Genomic DNA, 22,183 nt, shown 5'->3' with positions numbered 1-22,183 from the left:
TTATATTCATAAATGTGAGAATACGAAAAACAGCTTTTAGAAAATCAATGCATGAGTTAACATTCATAGCATTAAGTCTAACAAGCACTATATAGTTGCAGACTTTGTTGTAGTTGGATGCCTTCAAAAAATTCTGATCTATAGCAACCCTACTGTGAAATTATCACAGGGAAGTTTCTAGGCAGGATTTGTTCAGAAGGTTTTCTGCTGCCTTCTTCTGAAACTCCTTCCACACAGCTGAATAAAATACCACATTATCTGCTTTGAACTGGGATATATGGCTGTGTGGACTCAGATAATCCAGTTCAAAACAGATATTGTGGGATTTTCCGCCTTGATATTCTGTGATATATGGCTGTGTGGAAGGGCCCTGTGAGAGTGTGAATTACTCAATTTCATGACCAAGTGTAGACTCAAACCCTGGCCTCCAGAGTTGTAGTCCAATGCTCAAACCAGTACATTACTCCTAGTTTGCATACTATAGCTATCCTAATTAGAGATATAAAACACTTCATTACATAAAGAGTTCACTTAATGATTCCCCTCTTCTGCTTTAGACACTCCAGCTACTAATGCAAATGAGAGGGAAACATGCAGTCTCTGCCCACCTACCTTCTACTTTTCATTTGTGAGATTATATACCATCATTTCCTTTTTTTTAAAAAAAAATCATGAAACAGCCAAGCAAGAAACAGCATAACAGACAATAAAAACAGAATTTGGGAGGAGGGGGCATTATCCACAAAATCTTTGTCTGATTTATTTTTAAACAAAACACACAAAAATATGAAATATGCCTCCCTCCCCTTTTCATGGTCATGTTCCCAGAAGGAAATAAAACCACCAAATCCTTACGATTCCACTCAGTAAGTAGAAAGAATTCAGGATTCAGAATGTGGTGTTACCCTCCATTTTCCTTCAGAAACATCACCTTGTGCTTAGCAACTTGCATTTTTCACACTCTCCTAATAAGATGTGGATAGAAATGGAAGGAATGTGCAGTTCTATTTGCTGGCTTAGTTTAGTCGAACCCAGCAGGCTCTTGTATGTGTTTGTGTTACTCCTGGTTTCTAAATTTGTGAAAGATATTGGGGTCTTTCATTGGGAATGTACTCTCAGTTGTATATCTTTTAGTAAAGAATTGTTCAATACTTCTACAAGCCCAGAACAATTTGCAATACTTTGCTCTGTGTCAGTTTATGCTGACTGAATTTAGTAGCAACAACAATAACACTTTATTTTTTGTACCCCACCTCCATCTCCACAAAGGGACTTGGGGCGGCTTACATATTTGATTCTTTCCTGAGTGTAAGTAGTCCTGGTTTCTAGGAAAGCAGATCTTCCTGAGAGGAGAATGACAATTGAAGTACTTCTGGTTACAAAGATTCATCTCTACCTTCAGGAGAAAGTAGTGTCATTACTTTACATAATTATTAGAGAAAGGTCCATGCGGAGGTGATCTCCATGTACGCTAATTACAGATACCAGATTTAGATGCTACCTTCTATAACAGCAAAGTGATTCAGGATGAGATGGCAGCCAAACTCACAGAGTGTGTAGTATCATAAAGAGTACTTGAAGAATGTGTCAAACTAGTAGTTGCTTTTCAACAATTCAATCACACCTGGTGCAGAAAATGGACTGCTTCTGTTGTTAAATTCTAAGTACAGAAGATTCTCGCTTATCCAACATAAATTGGCCGGCAGAATGTTAGATATGCGAAAATGTTGGATAATAAGGAGGGATTAAGGAAAAGCCTATTAAACATCAAATTACGTTATGCTTTTTCAAATTAGTCACCAAAACACCAAGTTTTACAACAAATTGACAGAAAAAGTATTTCACGTTATGTAGTAATTATTGCATTTACAAATTTAGAACCAAAACATCGCAATGTATTGAAACAGCTGTGGATCTGGGCAGGAGGCAAACTGTGATGGATAATACAGAACTTTGGATGAGCAAAGGTTGGATAAGCGAAACTCTACTGTATAGGGTTTTTAAAAAAAATTCTGAAGTCACTATTTTTTAATTCAGAAAAATTAAGCCTCACCTATAATATTCGTGTAGCATCCTTATGTGATTCTCCATTACCTATGTACCATCACTGCTGTGACCATTTTAATAAACTGGCATGCACATACAAAACTTCTTAATCAACATTAGGGGTACTGTAACTTCAATAGGTCTACCACAGAGCAAGTGATGTGGTGATTGGTCAAGTTTGTCCATATATGCTCTACTAAACTTACAGCCACAGATTTGCAAATATTATTTTCAAAAAACATAATGCATTGACTAATCACATTTTTAACAAGCTGTAATAACTAAGGAGTTAGATTATGATGGAACATTTCTTATGACTTTGTAAAAATGTAAAATGATGAATCTAGGCCACAGTTCAGACAGCCATGCAAATGGATTGGCACCGCCCAAAGGGGCTTTTGACTTCTATTTCTTAAGCAGCAGCCTTCTGCACAGCATGGTAAACTGCTTTGGAAACTCAAGGGAATTTCCAAAGCAGTTTGATCAATGCGGCATTAGGGTGGTGTGTCTGCCATTCAAAGGAGAAAGAAAAAAAAAACGAAAAAGGACACCGTGCCAGGCACACCTAATATCTCTCTGGATTGTGGCCTTAAATCTTTGGCACCTAAGGCCCATACTCCTAAAGACGATCTATTCTACCCACGAACACTATTTCCACAAACAACAAACCGTCTCTACCTCTGGGATTACTGCACAGCAAGTGGTGAGGTGAACTCATGGGACCAATTAAAAGGGCAAGCATTACTTCTTCTAAATTATTCCTATTTTTGTCAAACATTATGACATAAGGTGCCCACGAAGATGTCAGCCAAAATTACATACACCTTTTAAGTAAACAAAATATAATTCTGCCCACAGAAGTATTCCACTTTGCTTATACACCTTGAACAAACCGTAACTTTAAAAGGAATATGTCAGAAGTTCAGCTGAAGTACAAACTGTATGAAGTATAATATTTCAAAGTTGTGTATTTATAAGCAAATAACTTCCATATTTTAACCATAAAATATAGCAGTATTAAATCAAAACTGACACTACATCATGTATATGCCTGTTTTTCCTACTTGAATTCAACAGCAACATCATATTTACAATCAAAAGTAAAATGAGGACGTAGGCAGTTACAATTTAAAATTACGATCAAATTGAGGGAAAGTCTTTTCACAATACAAACAAAATTTGCCATACTTACTGAGTGTTTCTCCTGCTGGCCCATAACTCCATGGTTAGCTGGGATTGCTAGAGGTTTCATAATGAACAAACATATGCTGAATTGAATTTACACATCATGTACCAATGTCATATGGACAGCAAATCACCCTCTACTGCATTAAATTAAACAAACAAAAACCAGGGAAAAAGCCAAGCCAAACGTCGCTCACAAATCTCCCCCACTTGTGGTGCAGAAAAGCAATCCAAACAGCAGCATTTGTCTCCATTTTTTATCACACTTGAAGTCTTAAGCGTGCAAGGATGTAAAGTGCCTGGCAACACCATACATATCCAGCATTCTTCTACAAGAACGAGAGCATTCCCTGAGAGCGAAAGGGAGGAAAAAGAGGAGGAAAAAAAAAAAGCTAAAATGGCTGACTGCACACAGACTCCCTCAAAAAAAAGCTTAATACAGTATTATATTAGTCAGGGTGCAGGAACAAGCTTCCTGCATTCAGTCGAGCATTGTTAATATTCCGGTTTAATTTGCAATCACAGTAATAGAGAACCCCTCACCCCTGCTTCAAAAAAAATCAGGGCAGAGCATGTGAATAGGGACCTCCTCCCCGGCTGCTAATGATGCTGACAGGGTGACCAGCGATCTCTGCTCCACTCAACTAACCAAGTTCTCACAATTAATCCAAGCAGCATGACATTGACGGACATTTAATTTAATGATGCCTGTCCGTCACATTCAAGGAAACCATGCCTACCACCTAAGGAAAAACAAAACATAACGGCAAAAAACCCCACCAAAGGCACATACACAGAAAGAAAAAGAAGGAAAAAATAACCTCTACAGAATCATGAATCTGAATGTAATACGCCAATATAATTACGTTATTGTGCTTACTTTGGAAGACCATGGCTGCAGGCAGTTGGCATAGCAACGCACAAGGAAAGCCATTTCCTGGGTAGAAAGAACGCTTCCTTTTCTAAATAAAAAATTCCTCTTAGGATACAAACGGCATTGCTGCTTCCTGCAGAAAGCAAAGACACTGTAGTCTGTCTCTTAACCTGCACACAGGCACACTCAATGCAGTTCTAATGATGTAAGTGGATCTCTCCCTGCCTCCCTCCCTCTCCCCCTATACATTGAAATATTCAACTCAAATGGAAGACACATTCCTTGCGGCTCGCCCCCTCGGCTGCTTAACTATTTCACTCATTTAGGTACAGATGGACAATTCAGATAGAGTAACAAGCGCTTGCCTGTATTATGTCAGCTTCTGTAGGTCAAGCAAATCCCAGAGGGGAAGGAATCCATTGATTGCTGGCTCCAGTGAATACCACTGAAGGTAGGGCGGGAATAAGGGAGAAAGACTTACTTGAACTGGCTCTGAACTAAATATCATTTTTCACCTAGATGAATATAAAGCAATGGTTCTGCCCGACACCTCCCTCCCTCCTCTTCCCCCACCCAAAAAAACTATTGCAGCAAAAGCTGTAAATATCTGTATATCAAGCTTTTTATTAATAGCATACATGACAAGCTTTCGTGGATACACAGGTATGAGATTGTTGAGGCTTCAGGTAGGGAGTGAACCGAACAGAGCCCAGCCATGCATTTTCACAACCCGCAGCTGAAATTCTGCTTAAATAAAGTCTGCACTTTGCCACACAGAATGAACATGCAGTTTCCATTTTAAAAAGGTACACAGCACATAGAATGCACTGCTAGATCAGGCAGGCACCCATTCCATTTGAACCATTACAGTATGTCTCTTGAAGTAAAGCTTCATTTTAAAAATGGAGAAATTAACCTAGCCACTCCCATGTAAAAATAGCTCGGTCATGAGAATCATATGATTGCAAATAAGCTAATGGGCACATTCCAGCCTAAGAAATTATGGCTACATCTCTATATTATCAATGCATTGTGTTTTTATGGAAATCAATATTTTAAAACTGTTTCTTAAAAAATCAAAATAAGACCTCTTTCTGAAATCAGAGCCCATGGATGCATACAACTTTGCAAAATGAGAGAGAAAATCGGGAGGGACAAACTGTTCATTTCTGCAACTATAGTAGTAAAAACCAAATGGACTAAAACAACCATAAGATATGTATTTATGAACAAAACATAAAAGTGTTTTAGACAGAGGCTACAGCTGCTTCTAAAAGACATATGCAATATCTATTAGTTAATCAAATTTACCACACAGAGATGCTTTTTTGTACTGACTGTAGGTCAAAGAGACTAAAAGCTCATTTGGCAGAAAAAAAATGTTCCTTGAAAGTCTGGCTTTATAAAATGATAGGAAAATGTAAATGTTTAGGGATAATAATTACCACCACCATCATCATCTTTATTTTTAGGCTGCCCTATCAAAGGCAAATATTCAATGCCTGGCATACACCAAAACATTACAGCAATAAACATAATACAGAATAATCACAGTATTGTACTAATCAAATGAAATTAAATATCAAAATAAAAACATAGAACAACTAATCACTAAACAAGTACATTTAAACGCATGGTCAACAACAGAACATCTAACATAGTCGGCACAATTAAAAATTGGGTGAGCCTCAAGCCATGAGGAAAGGCGAGTAAGAAATATAATAATAATAATAATAATAATAATGAGGAGGAGGAGGAGGAGGAGGAGGAGGAGGAGGAGGAGGAGGAGGAGGAGGAGGAACACACCAAGCTCCTCTGGGACTTCCGGATTCAGACAGACAGAGTTTTGGAGCATAATACTCCTGACCTCACGATCATGTTAAAAAACGAAGTATGGATTGGTGATGTCACAATCCCAGGTGACAGCAGGATTGCAGAGGAACAACTGGAAAAGCTGACACGATATGAGGATTTAAAAATTGAACTGCAAAGACTCTGGCATAAACTAGTAAAGGTGGTCCCAGTGGTGATCGGCACACTGGGTGCGGTGCCTAAAGACCTTGGCCTGCACTTAAACACAATCGGCGCTGACAAAATTACCATCTGCCAGCTGCAGAAGGCCACCTTGCTGGGATCTGCACGCATTATTCGCCAATACATCACACAGTCTTAGACACTTGGAAAGTGTCCAATGTGTGATCCAATTCAACAGCCAGCAGAGTGTCTGCTCTGGACTCATCTTGTATTTCAAATAATAGTAATTCTTTTGATGAGTTTTACAAACATAAACCTGGATTTGTTGGTTTTCTGACCTAAATTAAACCAATTTCCTTATTGGCTTTGCAGAACAGTGGGTTTGACTGCAGGCTTTTACTATGGAAGATGTCTCCCTACTGTATGTGCATTCACACATGTTCCATGGTCTTTCAAAAAGCATTGCAAAGTATTATGGAAACAAAATACAGTCACTTAACGCAAAGATCTTCAAAATGATCTTTAGGTAAAGCTGAAAATACAGCCACAGGATACACCAATGGCAACAGATGTGCTTATTACTTCTTACAACCACAAAATAGATTTCATTTGTTATTGTTATTTCCTATCTAAACTGTCCAAATTAGGAAAACCCATTCCCATTTGGTTTGGATTGAAGATTCAGGAAGCAAATGCAAGTTTTATCCATGATTTTTCTCCTACATCTTATACAGTTGCAGTCATTTCCGATACCACTCCCTTCCGGTGGCTTCTCCATATTGATTCCTCCAAGTCTTTCAAGTCACATGCAGACCTTCATGGTCCTGTGACTTCATGGTCCTGTGCCATGGCCCCCGGTGGCGCAGTGAGTTAAAGCCCTGTGCTGGCAGGACTGAAGACAGACAGGTCGCAGGTTCGAATCCGGGAAGAGGCGGATGAGCTCCCTCTATCAGCTCCAGCTCCTCATGCGGGGACATGAGAGAAGCCTCCCACAAGGATGATAAAACATCAAAAATCATCCGAGTGTCCCCTGGGCAGCGTCCCTGCAGACGGCCAATTCTCTCACAACAGGACGCTCTTGACAAGACCAAAAAAAATGGTCCTGTGACTATACTTGAAGACTACCAGATGATAAAGGAATAGTTACTGAGGATTTCTGCGACTAATCTTAGTTGAGAAAGCAAGAAAGGCATATGAAGACATTTGGCAACTCTTTCTCCCATCATACATCCTGGTTGTCTAGCAAGGGGTCCCCATAGTCATACAACAAAGATGACCAAAGGGATTTCTCACAACAAAAGAGGGTGCAGGGCACCTGATGAGGGAAATGGGATGCCAGACAGACCACCGCCTAGCCTTCCACACCCCAAGCATGCCTTGCCTGCTATATAGAAAGCACAGGTGAATAATTCTGAGAAAGATGAACTCCACCTTACCCAGTTACACCCAGACATGTCTCTATAATACAAGTCAGGTCAGTATGCTCATCCAGGATCAAGGGTGTTTTCCCATTCACTGAACTAACATTGAACACCTGCAATTTCATCCCAGAGGGCCTGTTGCCAAGGCTATCCAGATTTTGTGAAATAGGGAACAGCTTGGGGTAACCAACACCCCATTGCTCTCTTCTACCATGGTAACAGAACTGTCTACCCAGACCATATCTCCTTTTGCCCATTATTGTCTTAATGACTGCTTCCCCTCCAATGCTCTATGTGTAATATATCCTCTCATGCCACCTGGCAGGTTATTTAAATTGTTGCAAAAAGTCAATACTTTTTCTCCTTTTATAGAACAAAGGGAGTAGCCCTCGCCTCATCCTTGGAGCAGCTCCCCCAAAGGAGCCATCTTGCCACAGAAATCATACCCAGTTTTTATCCTCTTGTAAAGGACACAGGGGTTCTCTGGATTATTAGCCATTACTCGGAGCCTGGTTCTGGAAAGAGCAGCCAGCAGTCCGCCAAGGAAAGTGAGAGAAGCACGAAACAGTCTGGTAACAAACCTTTTTCTGGGGGTGATGGTGTTCCTGCCATATTTTGATTCTCCTCAGTCCCAGAAGGCATTCAGCATATTAATGCTTTAACAACAAAACTAAAATCAAGTCTTAACACCCATTTTCCACCAATTCACTATGCTCTTACTAGGCTGGGCTATAATACAAGATTATTTTCTTATTCAATTAGAAACCATCAGACAGGTATTACATTACCCCAAGCCAGCATAAACATTAAGAAGGTGTGTACATTAACCATTTATAACTTAGGGGCTCCACTATTGGTAAATTTCTAAGCTTCATTTGGCTTTTTTTTAAAAAAAAAAAAAAAGACATTTTGCAAAGTTGTACAATTATTGAACTCATTGTGTCTCATCTAAGCAAATTCATGGTCATTTTGCGTCAAAGGAGTGCCTGCTCCTGTAGTACACTGCTTCAGCTTCCTGAAACATAGGTCTATGACCAACAGAGAAGCCTGCTTCACAGAAGTGCAGAGGCAGAAGCCTTCTACAGGTTGAGTATGCCTTATCTAGAAATGCTCCAAAATTGTCCACATGGGTGCTTTCTAATAGTTCAGTGTACACAAACTTTATTTTATGCACAAAATTATTGAAATATTATGTATAAAATTATCTTTACATTATGTCTATAAGGTGTACATTAACAATAAATGAATTTTGTTTTTAGACTTGGGTCCTATCTCCAAAGTACCTCATGATGCATATGCAATATTCCAAAATCCAAAACAACCCAAGCTTTTAGGATAAAGCATATCCTTGCAATTATTTCCAAACAGCTCCTTCCTCACCATCTTTGAATTCTATTGACTAAAATATATGTACTGGCTGGACTCAAAGGACATCACTTTTGATTTCAAACATATGGGCACATTTATATTCATGAGAATCAACTAATTCACTACTCAACATCTATAGGTCCTATCAGCACATTTGCCAAGTTTCAAATGCCTAAGGATCATAGTCTTGAAGTTATGTCTGTGATGGATAGATGGACAGTCATCTCTTCTTGTCGTTTTATTACTGTCTATTGTATTTGTTGTGGATAGAATTACCATAGGACAGATGTCTTACCCTTGGTCTAATACCCACAGAAAAGCTTGATGCAAAATCATCTAAAGACATCTTAGTGAATTGACCATACTTAATGGTGGAGTAGTGTGGAATAGTGGCTTGAGCATTGGATTATGACTCTGGAGAAGAGTGTTCAAATCCCCTTTCCACCATGGAAACCTGCTGGGCAAGTTATAATAATAATAAACTTTATTTGTACCCCGCTACATCTCCCCAAGGGACTCGGTGCGGCTTACATGAGGCCAAGCCCACAATACATCAATAAACAAAACAATCAGTAAAATACAAATGATATAAATCACATAAACAAAAAACAGGCAATAAACTATCAACGGTGACATATAAGTATTTAAAACCAATGGCCGGGCCAAATGTAACAGATTAAAATTAAAAAATAATGCTGATGTGAATAAGGTAGGATATAACTGGGATAGGATTTTCAGAGAGAAATGAGGGAACACAGTCAATCCTAAATCAGTAGTAAAGTGCATTTTGAGGGCATATTGCTGAGAGTTTTCCTTATTCTGGGAAGGCACACTGGAACAACCACGTTTTCAGGCTCCTCCTAAAGACTGCCAGAGTTGGGGCATATCTGATGTCCCTGGGAAGTGAGTTCCAGAGTCGGGGGGCCACCACCGAGAAGGCCCTCTCCCTCGTCTCCACCAATCGCGCCTGCGAAGGAGGTGGGAGCGTGAGCAGGGCCTCTCCAGATGATCAAAGAGGTCGTGCGGGTTTGTACTCTTTGACAATCTGTGAGAGGAGCAAAAGCAAACTCTTTTAAAACAAATCTTGCCAAGAAACCCCCTTGATAGGTATGCCTTAGGGTTGCCATAAATTGGAAATGACATGAAGGCACATAACAATAAATGTCAGATATAATTTCTCACCACAGAGGGGCAAGAAAATGATATTTCTGCTTTTGGGTTTTCAATTGAACACTGTAATTGTTCAATTTTTAACAGCAATGTTGAAAACCAGGAGAGGTTATTATTTTCCCTCAAAACAGAATTAACCAGCACATAGATGAAGCAAGAACTGTGGGAATGTCTCACAAAAGACTGATGGGAACAGAATGCATCTTTAAAAACCTCTAGTCAAGAAAGCTATGGAAAGTAGAACCAAATCATAAGTAGCTTAAACTGGTGCACATTTCCATAATTCCACATTTCCATTTCCACATTTCCATCAAACACCCGTAGATACACGTGCCATTTCCTTCCATTTTGAAGAGAGTTCCAGAAAACTAGGGTATAAAAGGAAATTTAGCAATTGCACAAGACAAGCTATAATGAAGAGGAAGCTCAGAACAACAGCCTAATAAAATTGCTAGCTCCTATTTTTAAGTTTTGATTTTTAAACTTCACTGTACTGCTAAGCATTATCCATGTTTTCTTCTTCATTGCAGAACACCACATTTTTTTACCTGCAGCTTCCAAAAAATATAATGTTTAATCAGTCCAGAAGATTACTATTTTAGCAGACACAGCAGTTACATTAGTTACACAGTTACTTCAGCCTACATTCAGTTCAGCTGCAGGAAAATGCAAAAGAGATGTGTTTAAAAGTAGAACTTAGCGCTATTTGCTCTAGAAAACCTAAGTTGCATTTCTTTCTTACTGGGTGAGCTATGGCCTGCAGTAACTAAATAAGTGATCTTTAGTTATTCTAGTATTGTACAGTGTTAAATATTCCTTTGTACTACGTAGTACTTTTAAATTCAAAAAATCTCATTGGAAATGCTGCAACCTTATGAGTATGTAAAGACTGAAATATATGAAATATTTTCTGTGGCAAATTTGATTGTATATATGTAACCAGTAACAGCCTGCCTGAGTTGAAGGAAAAAAGATTAATAAATGGCAGTCCTTACAGCTTAATTCTGTCACAAAGTTATTTATTCCAGTGCACATAATTTTGAAATATCAGAGATCAACACAATTTTTATTGTTGTTATCCCAGGAATCACAGTTCAATCTGTATCCTGGACATATGAACTATGTTTGTCCTTGCAGTGGTGGATGTGGGAATGGAATTTGGGGGGGGGGGGGGTGTTTGTATAACAAATGATGAGAGTCAAAGATCTTTCCCAATCTATTGATACTCCACAGGAGATCAATCTCTAACATTCAGCTATCCATAGCCAATAAACATGTTAAGCCAGTGGTTCTCAACCTGTGGGTTACCAGATGTTTTGGCCTTCAACTCCCAGAAATCCTAACAGCTGGGAAACTGGCTGAGAATTCTGGGAGTTGTAAGCCAAAACACCTGGGGACCCACAGATTGAGAACCACCATGTTAAGCAGTAGCAGACAGAGACAAGTAAACTCAGAAAGAGACACTTTTGGTTCAAGAAAAATAAACTTCTAACATTTAGCTAACATGGCTCTGAATAGCATTCTCCAGTTGATGAGTGCTCATTCTGTAAACTGAAAAGAATTTAAGAGCCGTAGCAAACTAGGATTTTGCGAGAGCAAACTAAGCCAGCACGAGCGATGCTCCGCCTCTTTCTCCGCCTATTTCCCTTTGCTAGGGCAGCGTTGCGAGCATACACTCGTGCCGCAGCAAACTACAGGAAGCTTGCACTCGGGCTTGCTCCGAAGCCCCGCCTTTTTCCCCCCCGAGGCTGCTCTCTCTCTTGCTAGCGTGCCTGTTTTCCATTGCAGAGGGCAGGGATGCGAGCGTACGCTCACAGTTGAATTCTGCCAACTGCGAGAGTTCACTTGCATCGCTTCCCTAGCAAGGGAAAACAGGCACACTAGCAAGAGAGAGAGCAGCCTCGGGGGAAAAAAGGCGGGGCTTCGGAGCAAGCTCGAGCACAAGCTCACTCTCGCTTCCAGTAGTTTGCTACGGGCTTAAGGTTGAGAAAAAATATGTTACTTTATTATGCACTAGGAATAACCATGAAGAAGGGGACAGAATAATCCTCATTCCACTGGAGTTACACATTTCAAGCCAATAATATAAAAGAAGATATTCTTTCTATCATTTCTACCTCCTGTTGGTGAATGTGTGACCAGATAAACACTGAAGTCTATCTGCATTTAATAAAAGCATTAGTTAATACTTCTAAGGAATTCTAATATTTTTAAAGGATTGTACAACATAATTGCACACTTATCTTCCTTCACTTTTATTTTTGCTTGATCATTTATGTAATTGTTTCTCAAATAATTTCAGTACTGTATTCTAAGTATTGTTACATTGTATTATATTTCATTGTACTGTACATTTTTCTTAGTAATTTTGTCAATATTATATAAAATGGACAAAATGTTACACAAGGCCAACATTGTTTTATTATTCTTATACAAAAACTTCCATTAGAATTATATGTTAGATGATATACTAATAAAAGCCTTGCCACAAATATCATGGTGCTTGCATCTCAACTACCGGAATTTGCTGTTACCTTAGGACATGACCTCACTATCATGCAAAAGTAAGTGTCAGCAGAAAATGATGCAAGAATGTATTTATTAATCTCAAAGTATCAGTTCACAAATAATGACTGTACACCAAACTGTATCTTAGAAAAGAGAAAACAATTATCTGCCACTTTTGGATTAAATAGTGTTTACATGAGGAGGTGTACAGTCATGTTAAAATCCAGTTATTGTAAAAAAATAAATACAATTTAACTCTGGTTTCATGGGAGGCTGCTTACTTTGAGTAAGTGAGGTCCCTTTTGAGTCCCCCCCCCCACCTCTAAATTTTAAAAAACACCTTTTTGGACACACACAAAAATATTGTGCCAGTTGCCTGATATTGCCTACATACAACCATGCCTGTTGTAACAGGCATGGTTCTCCACCCTTACCTATTCAGACTGAGGGATTGAGGACCATGACAATTTGTTAACGAATCTAGATTCTGTCTGGGATCCCTTCTCACCTTCCAGGCACTTGAGTGACCAATTTGGGATAATACTTAAAACCAGAAAAGCAAAGTTAACATCAACACTGCACTTAAGGAATGGAATCTCAAGATATTTATCAGGGAATTGAACAGACTTCTTGAAAATCTTCTAAACTATTTATTATATGCATTCATAACAATATAAACACAGACAAGCCTATGTCTGAAAGCTTGCTTTTATCACATTATGTTGCATGTAAGACATCATACATCATTTACATCATATAGTTATTAGGATATATCAGTTTCATAAAAACTGGACCTTTATTTCTCTACATCTTTTTAACAGGTTTTGTAAAGTGAACATAGGGGATCATTGTCCTTCTTAAACCAAATCATTTAAGTATTTATTCATCATCATCAGGTTCTTTTATACTTTCCACGGAGACAGTTATGGCACTATACCGACATTTCATAGAGGCGTTCACAATATAGAATTCTGTCTTACCACAGCCAACCCATCTATCTATACAATCTTATTTGTTGAGACACTATACATCTAAAAATGTATCTGTGAACAAACTTGCATCCAACCACCTTGATCACTGTTAAATCCTAACAGCATCCATTACAACTATAAGCATACTAACAAGCATCCTTAACAGTCATAATGGGACATGCATATATTTCAACATAGCCTAATTAGTTCACATTAATACTAATTTTCTTTTACCAGCATGTGTGAGCAGTTTATTAGTTATCAGAACCAGTTGTCTTGAAGTATTGTCGAAGGTTTTCATGGCCTTGATCTGTGGCAAGCATCCTCAGTGGTTGGGAGGTCAAAACCTCACAACCGCTGATGATGCTTGCCACAGATGAAGGCGAAACATCAGGAGAGAATGCTTCTAGAACATAGCCATACAACCCGAATAACCTACAACAACCCAGTTGTCTCAAAGGCTATACTTTAACCCTCTTTTCATGTATTGCAGACTGCCAAAGGCTATCTAACCTGGCTCTTTTTATTCCCTCCCTAGCTTTTTCCAGGATGTCAGTTGCTCAATCAAAATAAATCAAGACTAAGATGCTCGTGGTTCTCACAATGATGATATCCAATCAAAACAGAAATCTTTAAATATGCCACAATCTGTGGTACCACCAGAAAATTTTGCCTGCCTACTAGTGAACTTGTAAGATGGATATTCTTGGTCAAATCTACTGGGCATCCACTCATCTTAATTACAAGTGACAGGCATTACATCTGCTATAGATCACACCTCTTATCTTATTTACATTCTAGTAGGCATTTTCCAGATTTAAGCTGTTGCTAGGTTCTCAGTGATACACATACACTAACACTCCTAGCTTCCTATATTATAACTTAGCACATATATTCTACACTTTGGAGGTTACATCAGGTTATACTCTACATTATATGCAACTGAGCAAGCATGGCCTACAATACCACCTCTATTATATATTCACAACCACCAATTGTATCCTGGCCAAAATGCCTGCCTGAAGTGGATGACCATGTCTAGAGAATAACTTCTAGTCCCAAACAATTGTGTAGTTACCCACCTCTGAAGTAGTGATAACTCAGTGTTGGGTCTTTGCTGCATATTTAGTTATGAACAACATTTAAGGCAGCAATTCTGTGCTACATTTACATGGCAATAGGCTCTATTAATGTTTAATTTAATATTTTATGACTACTTTTGTTTTGGTATTATGATTTGTTGTTCTGTGTTGTTCTGGTTATTATTATTACTATGTATATTGTTTTTCTGAAGAGAGGGGTTGGAATACAAATAAAGATGATGATTATTATTATTATTATTATTATTAAACTGATTCATCTGATAATTGAGGTTGAAACCTTGTCTTTCTGACTTGATAAAGAGAGTTGCCCAAAAGCAACTCTTTGAAAATGCTGTTAAAATGTTGTTCATTGTCTTCATCCTCTACAAAATGATTTTGACAGAAATAACATTTTTATGCATTTTGTGGGAGCCTGGTACTATCAAAATATTTTGTAATTTAGGGCTGGGATGGGGACTGGTAGAGAATTTTATGGCTCATGCTTTCTCTATCCCTGCTCTACTTTGTTATCTTTAAGGAGAAGAGATGGTCATAATGTGTGTTGGGAAAAGCAAATGGACAAACTCTTTCCTGGTTGAAGCCAAGTACCAGGACAAACTTTAAAAAAACAAAAAAACCAATGTGATGGCCAGTAGAGATGGCACCAAATTTCAGAGCTCCTCATCCTGTGTTTTCAAAGACAAAAGTCACAATATATCCAACACATTCTAAAACTAGGGTCACCAAGCAAGCAATGAATAATCATCCACCAGTAAGCTACTGGATAACTCCAATGCGTTCCTATGTATTTCTGGCAATATCTGCAGCCATGTTAGCCACATATTATAATTAAAAATACAAATGTAGGAAAAACACATCTCTATGAGATGAAAGGCACACTGTATCTCGTTAGCAATAGTAAAGGCCAACCAAAAGGGCTATTTCAACACATCTAGGCTTTAGAACAGCACCTTATAGACATGTGAAACAGCAGGGTGATTATATTCTCAACAATTTCCTTTATAGACCTCACAACCTCTGAGGATGCCTGCCATAGATGCAGGTGAAACGTCTGGAGAGAAGGCTTTTAGAACATGGTCATACAGCCCAAAAAACCTACAACAACTCATTTTGCTTTATAGTTTTAAAATGAATCTGCTTCCAGACTGGAAGGGTAACTAAGAGGGAAATCAACGTCAAGATTTTCCCATTAATATTTTGATGAAAGCAATATGACAGAAAAGCAATCACATAGGCAAATCTCAGGTTTGTCTTTTATAGTCTATTTTACACACCAAAATATGTGAAAGAAAGAAAATACAATTTCACTGAATTATTTCTAATATAGAACTATGTAATCTTAAATATAACAGTATCAAATAATACATTTTATATATACACAGTGCTTAATAAAATTATCTTCTTTAGATAGTATCTTGTCAAAATTCAACCATCATTGCCTCTGTTGTAATACAAACTGTTTTGTTGATTGATTTTCAAATATTACAAACCCCCTGTACCCATGTCCTTCTGGTGGTCTGTTACTGCGGATGAATCCATAATCCACATCTTTAATACACCAAGAACTGAACACAGGCATATTAGTACTCAGCTGGGTGGGCTGGTGACATCTGTCAATCTTGCTTTGATTGCAGAGTGGTTAGTCACACAGACCATTCTAGTTCTTAGGTTTTTAAGAATGTTGTTAGCATGTATATTTCCTACTGTTTAAAAGACCAACAGCATCTATAAACATTCCAAATATTTTAATTCATAACTCATGTTTAAGTAGCTATTTTAAAACAGGAGCATTATAAACTATGGAAGAGTTTGTACCACTCAAGTTATTAAATGCCAGCTGTTTTGTTAGCAGGATTTAATAACTAAATGCGAAAAGCTTCTCATATGCAAAAGGACGCAACGCCTAAGCTCCAGAAATGCTTTAAAATCTACTTTTTATTGTTTGTATTTGTTTCACTAAAGCTTATAATCGCAAGACATTCAAAAGAGGGCATACACTAGCATCGTAGTAAACCTGGTACATTTTCATCATCTTCATTTTTGTGGAATGTATCTAACCCTCAGTTTTTCTTTTAACCAGCCCTGTTCTCCAATAGCAGAAAGAATCACATTACAGCCTACATTCACAGGGAGGACAACTGAATTACTGAATTATTTATTTCTTATTTAATTTTGGCAGTGGACCTCAGGAAATCAAAAGTATACCACAAATCATGTTTAAGATTATCTGCATCATAGCCACATTATTGTTGTTGTTAACTATGTTTTATTGCGATCCTATGAATGAGAGATCCCCAAGTCATCCTCAACAGCTCTTGCAGACTCAGGGCTGTAGCTTCCACAATTGAAAGTGTACCCACTGGCACCACCTTCTTGCTTCTACGGATATAAATGGAAACAGGGCTTCCAAATTCATTTCCAGCAAGGTGGCCCAGAATATTAGAATAATCAGTGGTAATGAAAGCTTCAGAGATGACTAGGGGGATCAGCAGGAACATACTCCCCATGCCCAGTTCCCAGTAAATGCCATCCATCAAGATGTCCAACAATCTCTCTCTCATAATGAGGTCTGAAACCAAATTCAAATGAATCAGATTTAAATGGATTCAAATTGATGTCAAAAGACAATCCATTTCATCTGAGAAGCCCTGGAGTTGGGAGGCAACCATACATTACTAATAATGTTGTCCCAAAATGGAATACTGGACACTGGCTGATAATTATTTGTTAAAAAGAGATTCAGGGAAGTTTTTCCCCCAACAGGGTCTTAAAACTGCATCCTTGTAAGAAAGCATTGACAACTTTATCTACTAGTACAGTTCTCCTCCAACCCTTAACAAGCCAAGAAGTATAGGTTTCTAATGCACGTGTAGTGGCTTTTTATTCTCCCATTGGGCTGAATAAAATCCATTAGTAGTGTACACGAAAGGGCCAAATTTCATGTCATATGAGCTTGAAGAATTGTGCCATGTATATATAAGCTAGTGTACTGCGCTCTGTAAATCAGTAGGCCAGGAAAAAAAGATTGGAAAATACTGGGGAATGTCTGACCCACAGTAAACAAGCAGAGTGTCTTAATTAATGGCTTCTTGGGGGAATGTCTTATAGATGACCCCTAGAACATATTACCAACAATTTATTCTCTGTTAACCAGATATAAAGTACAATTACAATGAAACTTGAAGAAAAATATATGCATTTTCAAAGCAGGCTATCAGTTCAGTCACACTGGTGAATGTGATGCATTAAAAATTCAGATTTCACCTAAGAAAATAAATACATTGTTTTATTTTCACACTACAACTTCCTCATTTCCATAAATAAATCATGGTTGCTTTTTCATTTTTACAGTATCTATCTACTTTACTCTCAAAGCTCTAATGATATAAGCTCTTCTAGTAGAAAATCCTAAATGTGGGGAAATATTACTTCTCTAGTAAGATGCCTATTTTAATTCACAATCCAAGATGGGTTGGGAGAAAGGATAAGAGAACCAGAAGCTGTATAGCAATTTAAAGATCTTCTTTGTCACAAGATTCTAGCATTGGATGACAACTTTCTCAATGGCCATTCTAAGTAGGAATACCTATGGAAAATATCGCATTAGAGTTGATTCTCAGATGTAATTGGAGTCTTCTAAGCCAGATATTTCTTTTTCAGGATTCATAATATAACCAGATTGAATACATGCAAGAAAGGCCCCAATAAATTCCTGAATTAAAATAAGAAGCTGTTTATGAAGAACCTTTAAGCACCTCAAACACCAGACACAAATTTTCTCCTATGCTCTGTGACTACAAAAACATTTCAGTCAATACCTTCTCCAAGAGTCCACAATGTAATACTGACAAGAATTGGGGAGACAGAAAGGCAAAATCTCTTTTAGGAAGATAAACTTGTTGGGATAGTGGTTACAAAACTAATTGCCATAACACTCTAATAACAAATTAAGACTCCTGAGGTTATGCCACCTCTTAGCAGGATTTTAATAAAATAACCACTTTTAAAAATGTTTTGAACATCTTAAGGCATGTCTCCTGTCTCTTCTCTGGATTTCAAGTGCAGATGCCTACCCCAGTTTCTTTTTATCTAACATATTTGATGGACATCAGGTTAGAGGAGACTCAAATAGGTTCTACTGTGTTTTGTTTCTATTTCTAACTGTGGAAAAAAAATAGTTATCCGTATATCCCATTATTTCCTCTCCAAAAACAATAGCAGAGGAACATCTATATTAAGAACAATAGCTTGTTAGCAAGCTTTAAATTGAAAACCTCACAGAATAAATATAGTTACCATTATTGTTTAATTCTTCAACATCAAAGTAATGCCTAGACGATTTCCAATATTACAGAAGTATGCAAGATGCCCAATTACAAGTTGTGTTATATTTACCTATAGACACCTAACAGTATCAAAACAAATATGAGTTATTACAATATTCAATTGTACTTATTCACTGTACTTATAAGCAAATTGCAGTTATGGAAAATACAATTACAATTCTTTCTTATGGAGTGCCGTTTATCTTTAAGGGAGAGAGGGAGAAAACATGCTCAGAATGACTTTACATCTGAGCAACAAATACAAATAAACCCACTAGGTACAAGAAAAGGCAGTTATTGAAGAATATCTCTGTAACATCCTTAACTGACATATGCTTATAAGGCAATTAAACATAGGACTGTCAATTTTCACAAATTAGAAACAGGACCCAGGCTGGTAGGCATATTACTGACACCTAAATTGCTTGAAATGCAGAATGAATTGATACACAAAACCCTTATTGCACTGAATTTCCAAAGCAACCAAAAGATGGACCCAATTATGACATCAATACAAGCTCTTCTTCCACAGGGAATGAAAGAAGAACAAATCCCAGTGGATACACACCAGGTCTGCCGGAAAGATGATGTAATACATATAGACAGAAATACCTTCTCGGATAGAAGTTGAAACTTGGTAAACAGCAGATCTCATACTACCTTGCACTGCTTTGAAATGCCACATACTCTTATGGCATTTTTAATTGTCTGAATAAAAATGTGCATGAAATAAGATGTCAGAGGTTACTCAATTTGATTATATGTGCATTTATGTAAAGGATTAAGTTGTAAACTAACAAAACTACATATTCCACCATAGGCCAGAATAATCTTTCCACCCTGATCTTGGTTGTGAAATTAAATTCACCAGCTACTACCAAAATTTTGCACATCATTTTGTATTTTACGAACCTCTGTATGATTTTCAGGTGACAGAATGAAATTTACGTCATACAAATATTATTAAACAGGCAAATGCACTGAAATTAATAGTTCTGAAGCCATGCAGCTTATTCTGTATTTTGCTTAATGTTGAAATATTCACCTCTTGATATTTGCTTTTCCTTTCATATTTATATCATCTTTATTGAATATTTTTAGTGAAATAATATTAAGCTGTGTTTCGAATTGTAATTTTAAAAATACACAATCTTCTAATGCATAATCTATTTGTGAAAAACAAGTTCATGTCTTACTAATGCAAAATAACTGCCTGTATTACCAAAAGCAAATGTAAGACGCTGATGTAGCTGGATGGTCATCTGTCAGAACTTCTTTCACTATGTGTTCTTGCATGGCAGGGGGTTGGGCAAGATGGTCCTTGTGGTCCAAGCCTGTAGCCAGGGGTTGAACTCTTAACACCCCCCCCCCCGAAATGTTTCAGGTTTAAAAAAAGGTTTACTCATAAATTAACCAATTAAAATTAGTTAGTAAACCTGATACATTGGAGGGGGGAAGGGTTGAAACCTTAACACACACACCCCTCTGGCTACAGGCTTATTGTGGTTTCTTCCGATACTATTGGATACGCTTTTTAAAAATATGACACACAACCTAGTCTTTTTATTTTAATTCAAATTGCATCATTTTATACACAGAAGATATAGTTGCTTTCAAAACAATAAAATGCAACATATAAAATATGGTCATTCCCTACAGCTGTCACCTATAATTTGATAGTGGCAAGACAGATGTCATTACAAGGTTTTTGCACCATGATGGAACTGGAATGTTTCAGATCTATGAAGTTTATGTGATGATTGTTGTTTTGAGATTTGATGGTGGTTTGAAATTTGAGAAGAAAATCCTGTGTAAAAATGATGTAGCTTCATTGGATCTGACTTGCATGTATGTACGCAAGTACATGCATTCATGCTTCAGTTTTCTCTCTTCCTAAATCTGTCTCTATTCTAGGCATTTCTGTCTTTCTCCTCTTCTTTCCTAATTCCCATAGCTGATTTCTCTTTCAGAAAAGCAATAGTTACTGTGTTGTCCTCACTCCACTACCCTACATCACTATTGACTATATTTACACAAGTCAAATGCATACCTTTTTTGGCTACATTACATCTCCAAAGTTACGGAAGGCATTACAGTTGATGAAATATTAAAAAGGTGTCTTGGTAAAAGATGGGCCCCCTCCTTGCCTGCAATGCTGCTGGAGGAGCACTGACCCTTTAAGGTGTTTCAGGCATGGCCATCCCAACAAGAGGATATGAGGCTGGGCAAACAAAGAGTCAGGAGGAAGTCCAATTGGACAGCTTTTTCTTTTCCCTGAAGAAGCCGGTCCAACTGGACTGCAATGGGATCAGAGTCAGGGAAGAAGTCTTACATTTGATATCAAATCCTTTTATAGTTCCAGGGTTTTCAAAATTGAGGTGCACATTACATCTGATGCTCTGTATTAGACATGGGTTGATACAGTACTTCACTTCTATGTTTTCCTCCCCTTGCCCCATTCATTCCATTCTTTTGTTCCCAATTGCCCAGGTTATTTCCTGATCTTTATATCACCTCCCTGTCCAAGACCTTATGATCACTCCATTCTCCTTTCCATAGTTCTTCCAGACTCAGTCTCCTCTATTACAAACTTTCTACTCCCATCAATCAACTTTACCTCCTTTGTTCCCTCCTTGTCCTTTCTCTCTCTTAAAAAAAGAAAGAGTAGATAGGTGACCATACTTTACAGCAAAGTGCCATCCATCAACCAATTACCAGATTCATTTCCTAAAGTATGTTTCAGGGTGCCAAACAGTCAGAGAGGCATTCTTGGGAAATTAAGATTGAATTACTGGGACATTACTTTGACAAACAAGTAAAAAAATGTTTATTTGTTTGTTCATAAGGTGGGAAAGTCTTGGAAGACAAAGAAAAGATGAAAGGCCTCTTGCAGGTGGTATGAAAGATCTCCGTGGGAACAGCAATAGCCATGAGTACCACAATGAAGAAGCAAATACTAAAATACTATCAACAATTACTCTGTGCACACTAGTGACTAACAGAACCTTTTGTCATACCCCTGTATTTGTACAACTTTAATAATAAATACCCTTTTCCTTAACAAATAAGTCAGTTAAAAGAAGGGCAGATCTAATTAGTTTTCTAGCTAAAACATGCAGTGCTGCTACCCAGCCTTTAGCATCTGATTGGTTTAAAAACTATTTTTAAAATGGATGAATTCAAAGAATGTTGAGTTATAAGGACTGAGAATGATTGTCAGCATTCTTTATCAAGTGCT

At 37.7% G+C, this 22,183-nt stretch overlaps 1 protein-coding gene across 6 annotated transcripts in view; it reads right to left on the bottom strand.

Annotated features, from left to right (window-relative positions):
• RAPGEF2 (Rap guanine nucleotide exchange factor 2) overlaps positions 1–22,183 on the bottom strand; it is a 189,099-nt gene that overhangs the window by 62,399 nt on the left and 104,517 nt on the right. The window contains exon 1 of one of the 6 annotated variants that reach the window (XM_060778772.2): positions 4,112–4,257. The exons of 4 other annotated variants lie outside the window; for them this stretch is intronic. In XM_060778772.2, the coding sequence (XP_060634755.2) occupies positions 4,112–4,165 (54 nt within the window). In that variant the 5' untranslated portion in view covers positions 4,166–4,257. Of the gene's footprint in view, positions 1–3,238; positions 3,854–4,111; positions 4,258–22,183 lie in introns of those variants that run through there. One more of the 6 variants, XM_060778770.2, reaches the window with a different exon arrangement.

This window comes from Anolis sagrei, chromosome 5, assembly GCF_037176765.1.
Source record: "Anolis sagrei isolate rAnoSag1 chromosome 5, rAnoSag1.mat, whole genome shotgun sequence".
Classification (NCBI taxonomy): domain Eukaryota; kingdom Metazoa; phylum Chordata; class Lepidosauria; order Squamata; family Dactyloidae; genus Anolis; species Anolis sagrei.
Note: the sequence above shows the minus strand (reverse complement) of the source record. Positions and strands in the feature narration are given on the sequence as shown.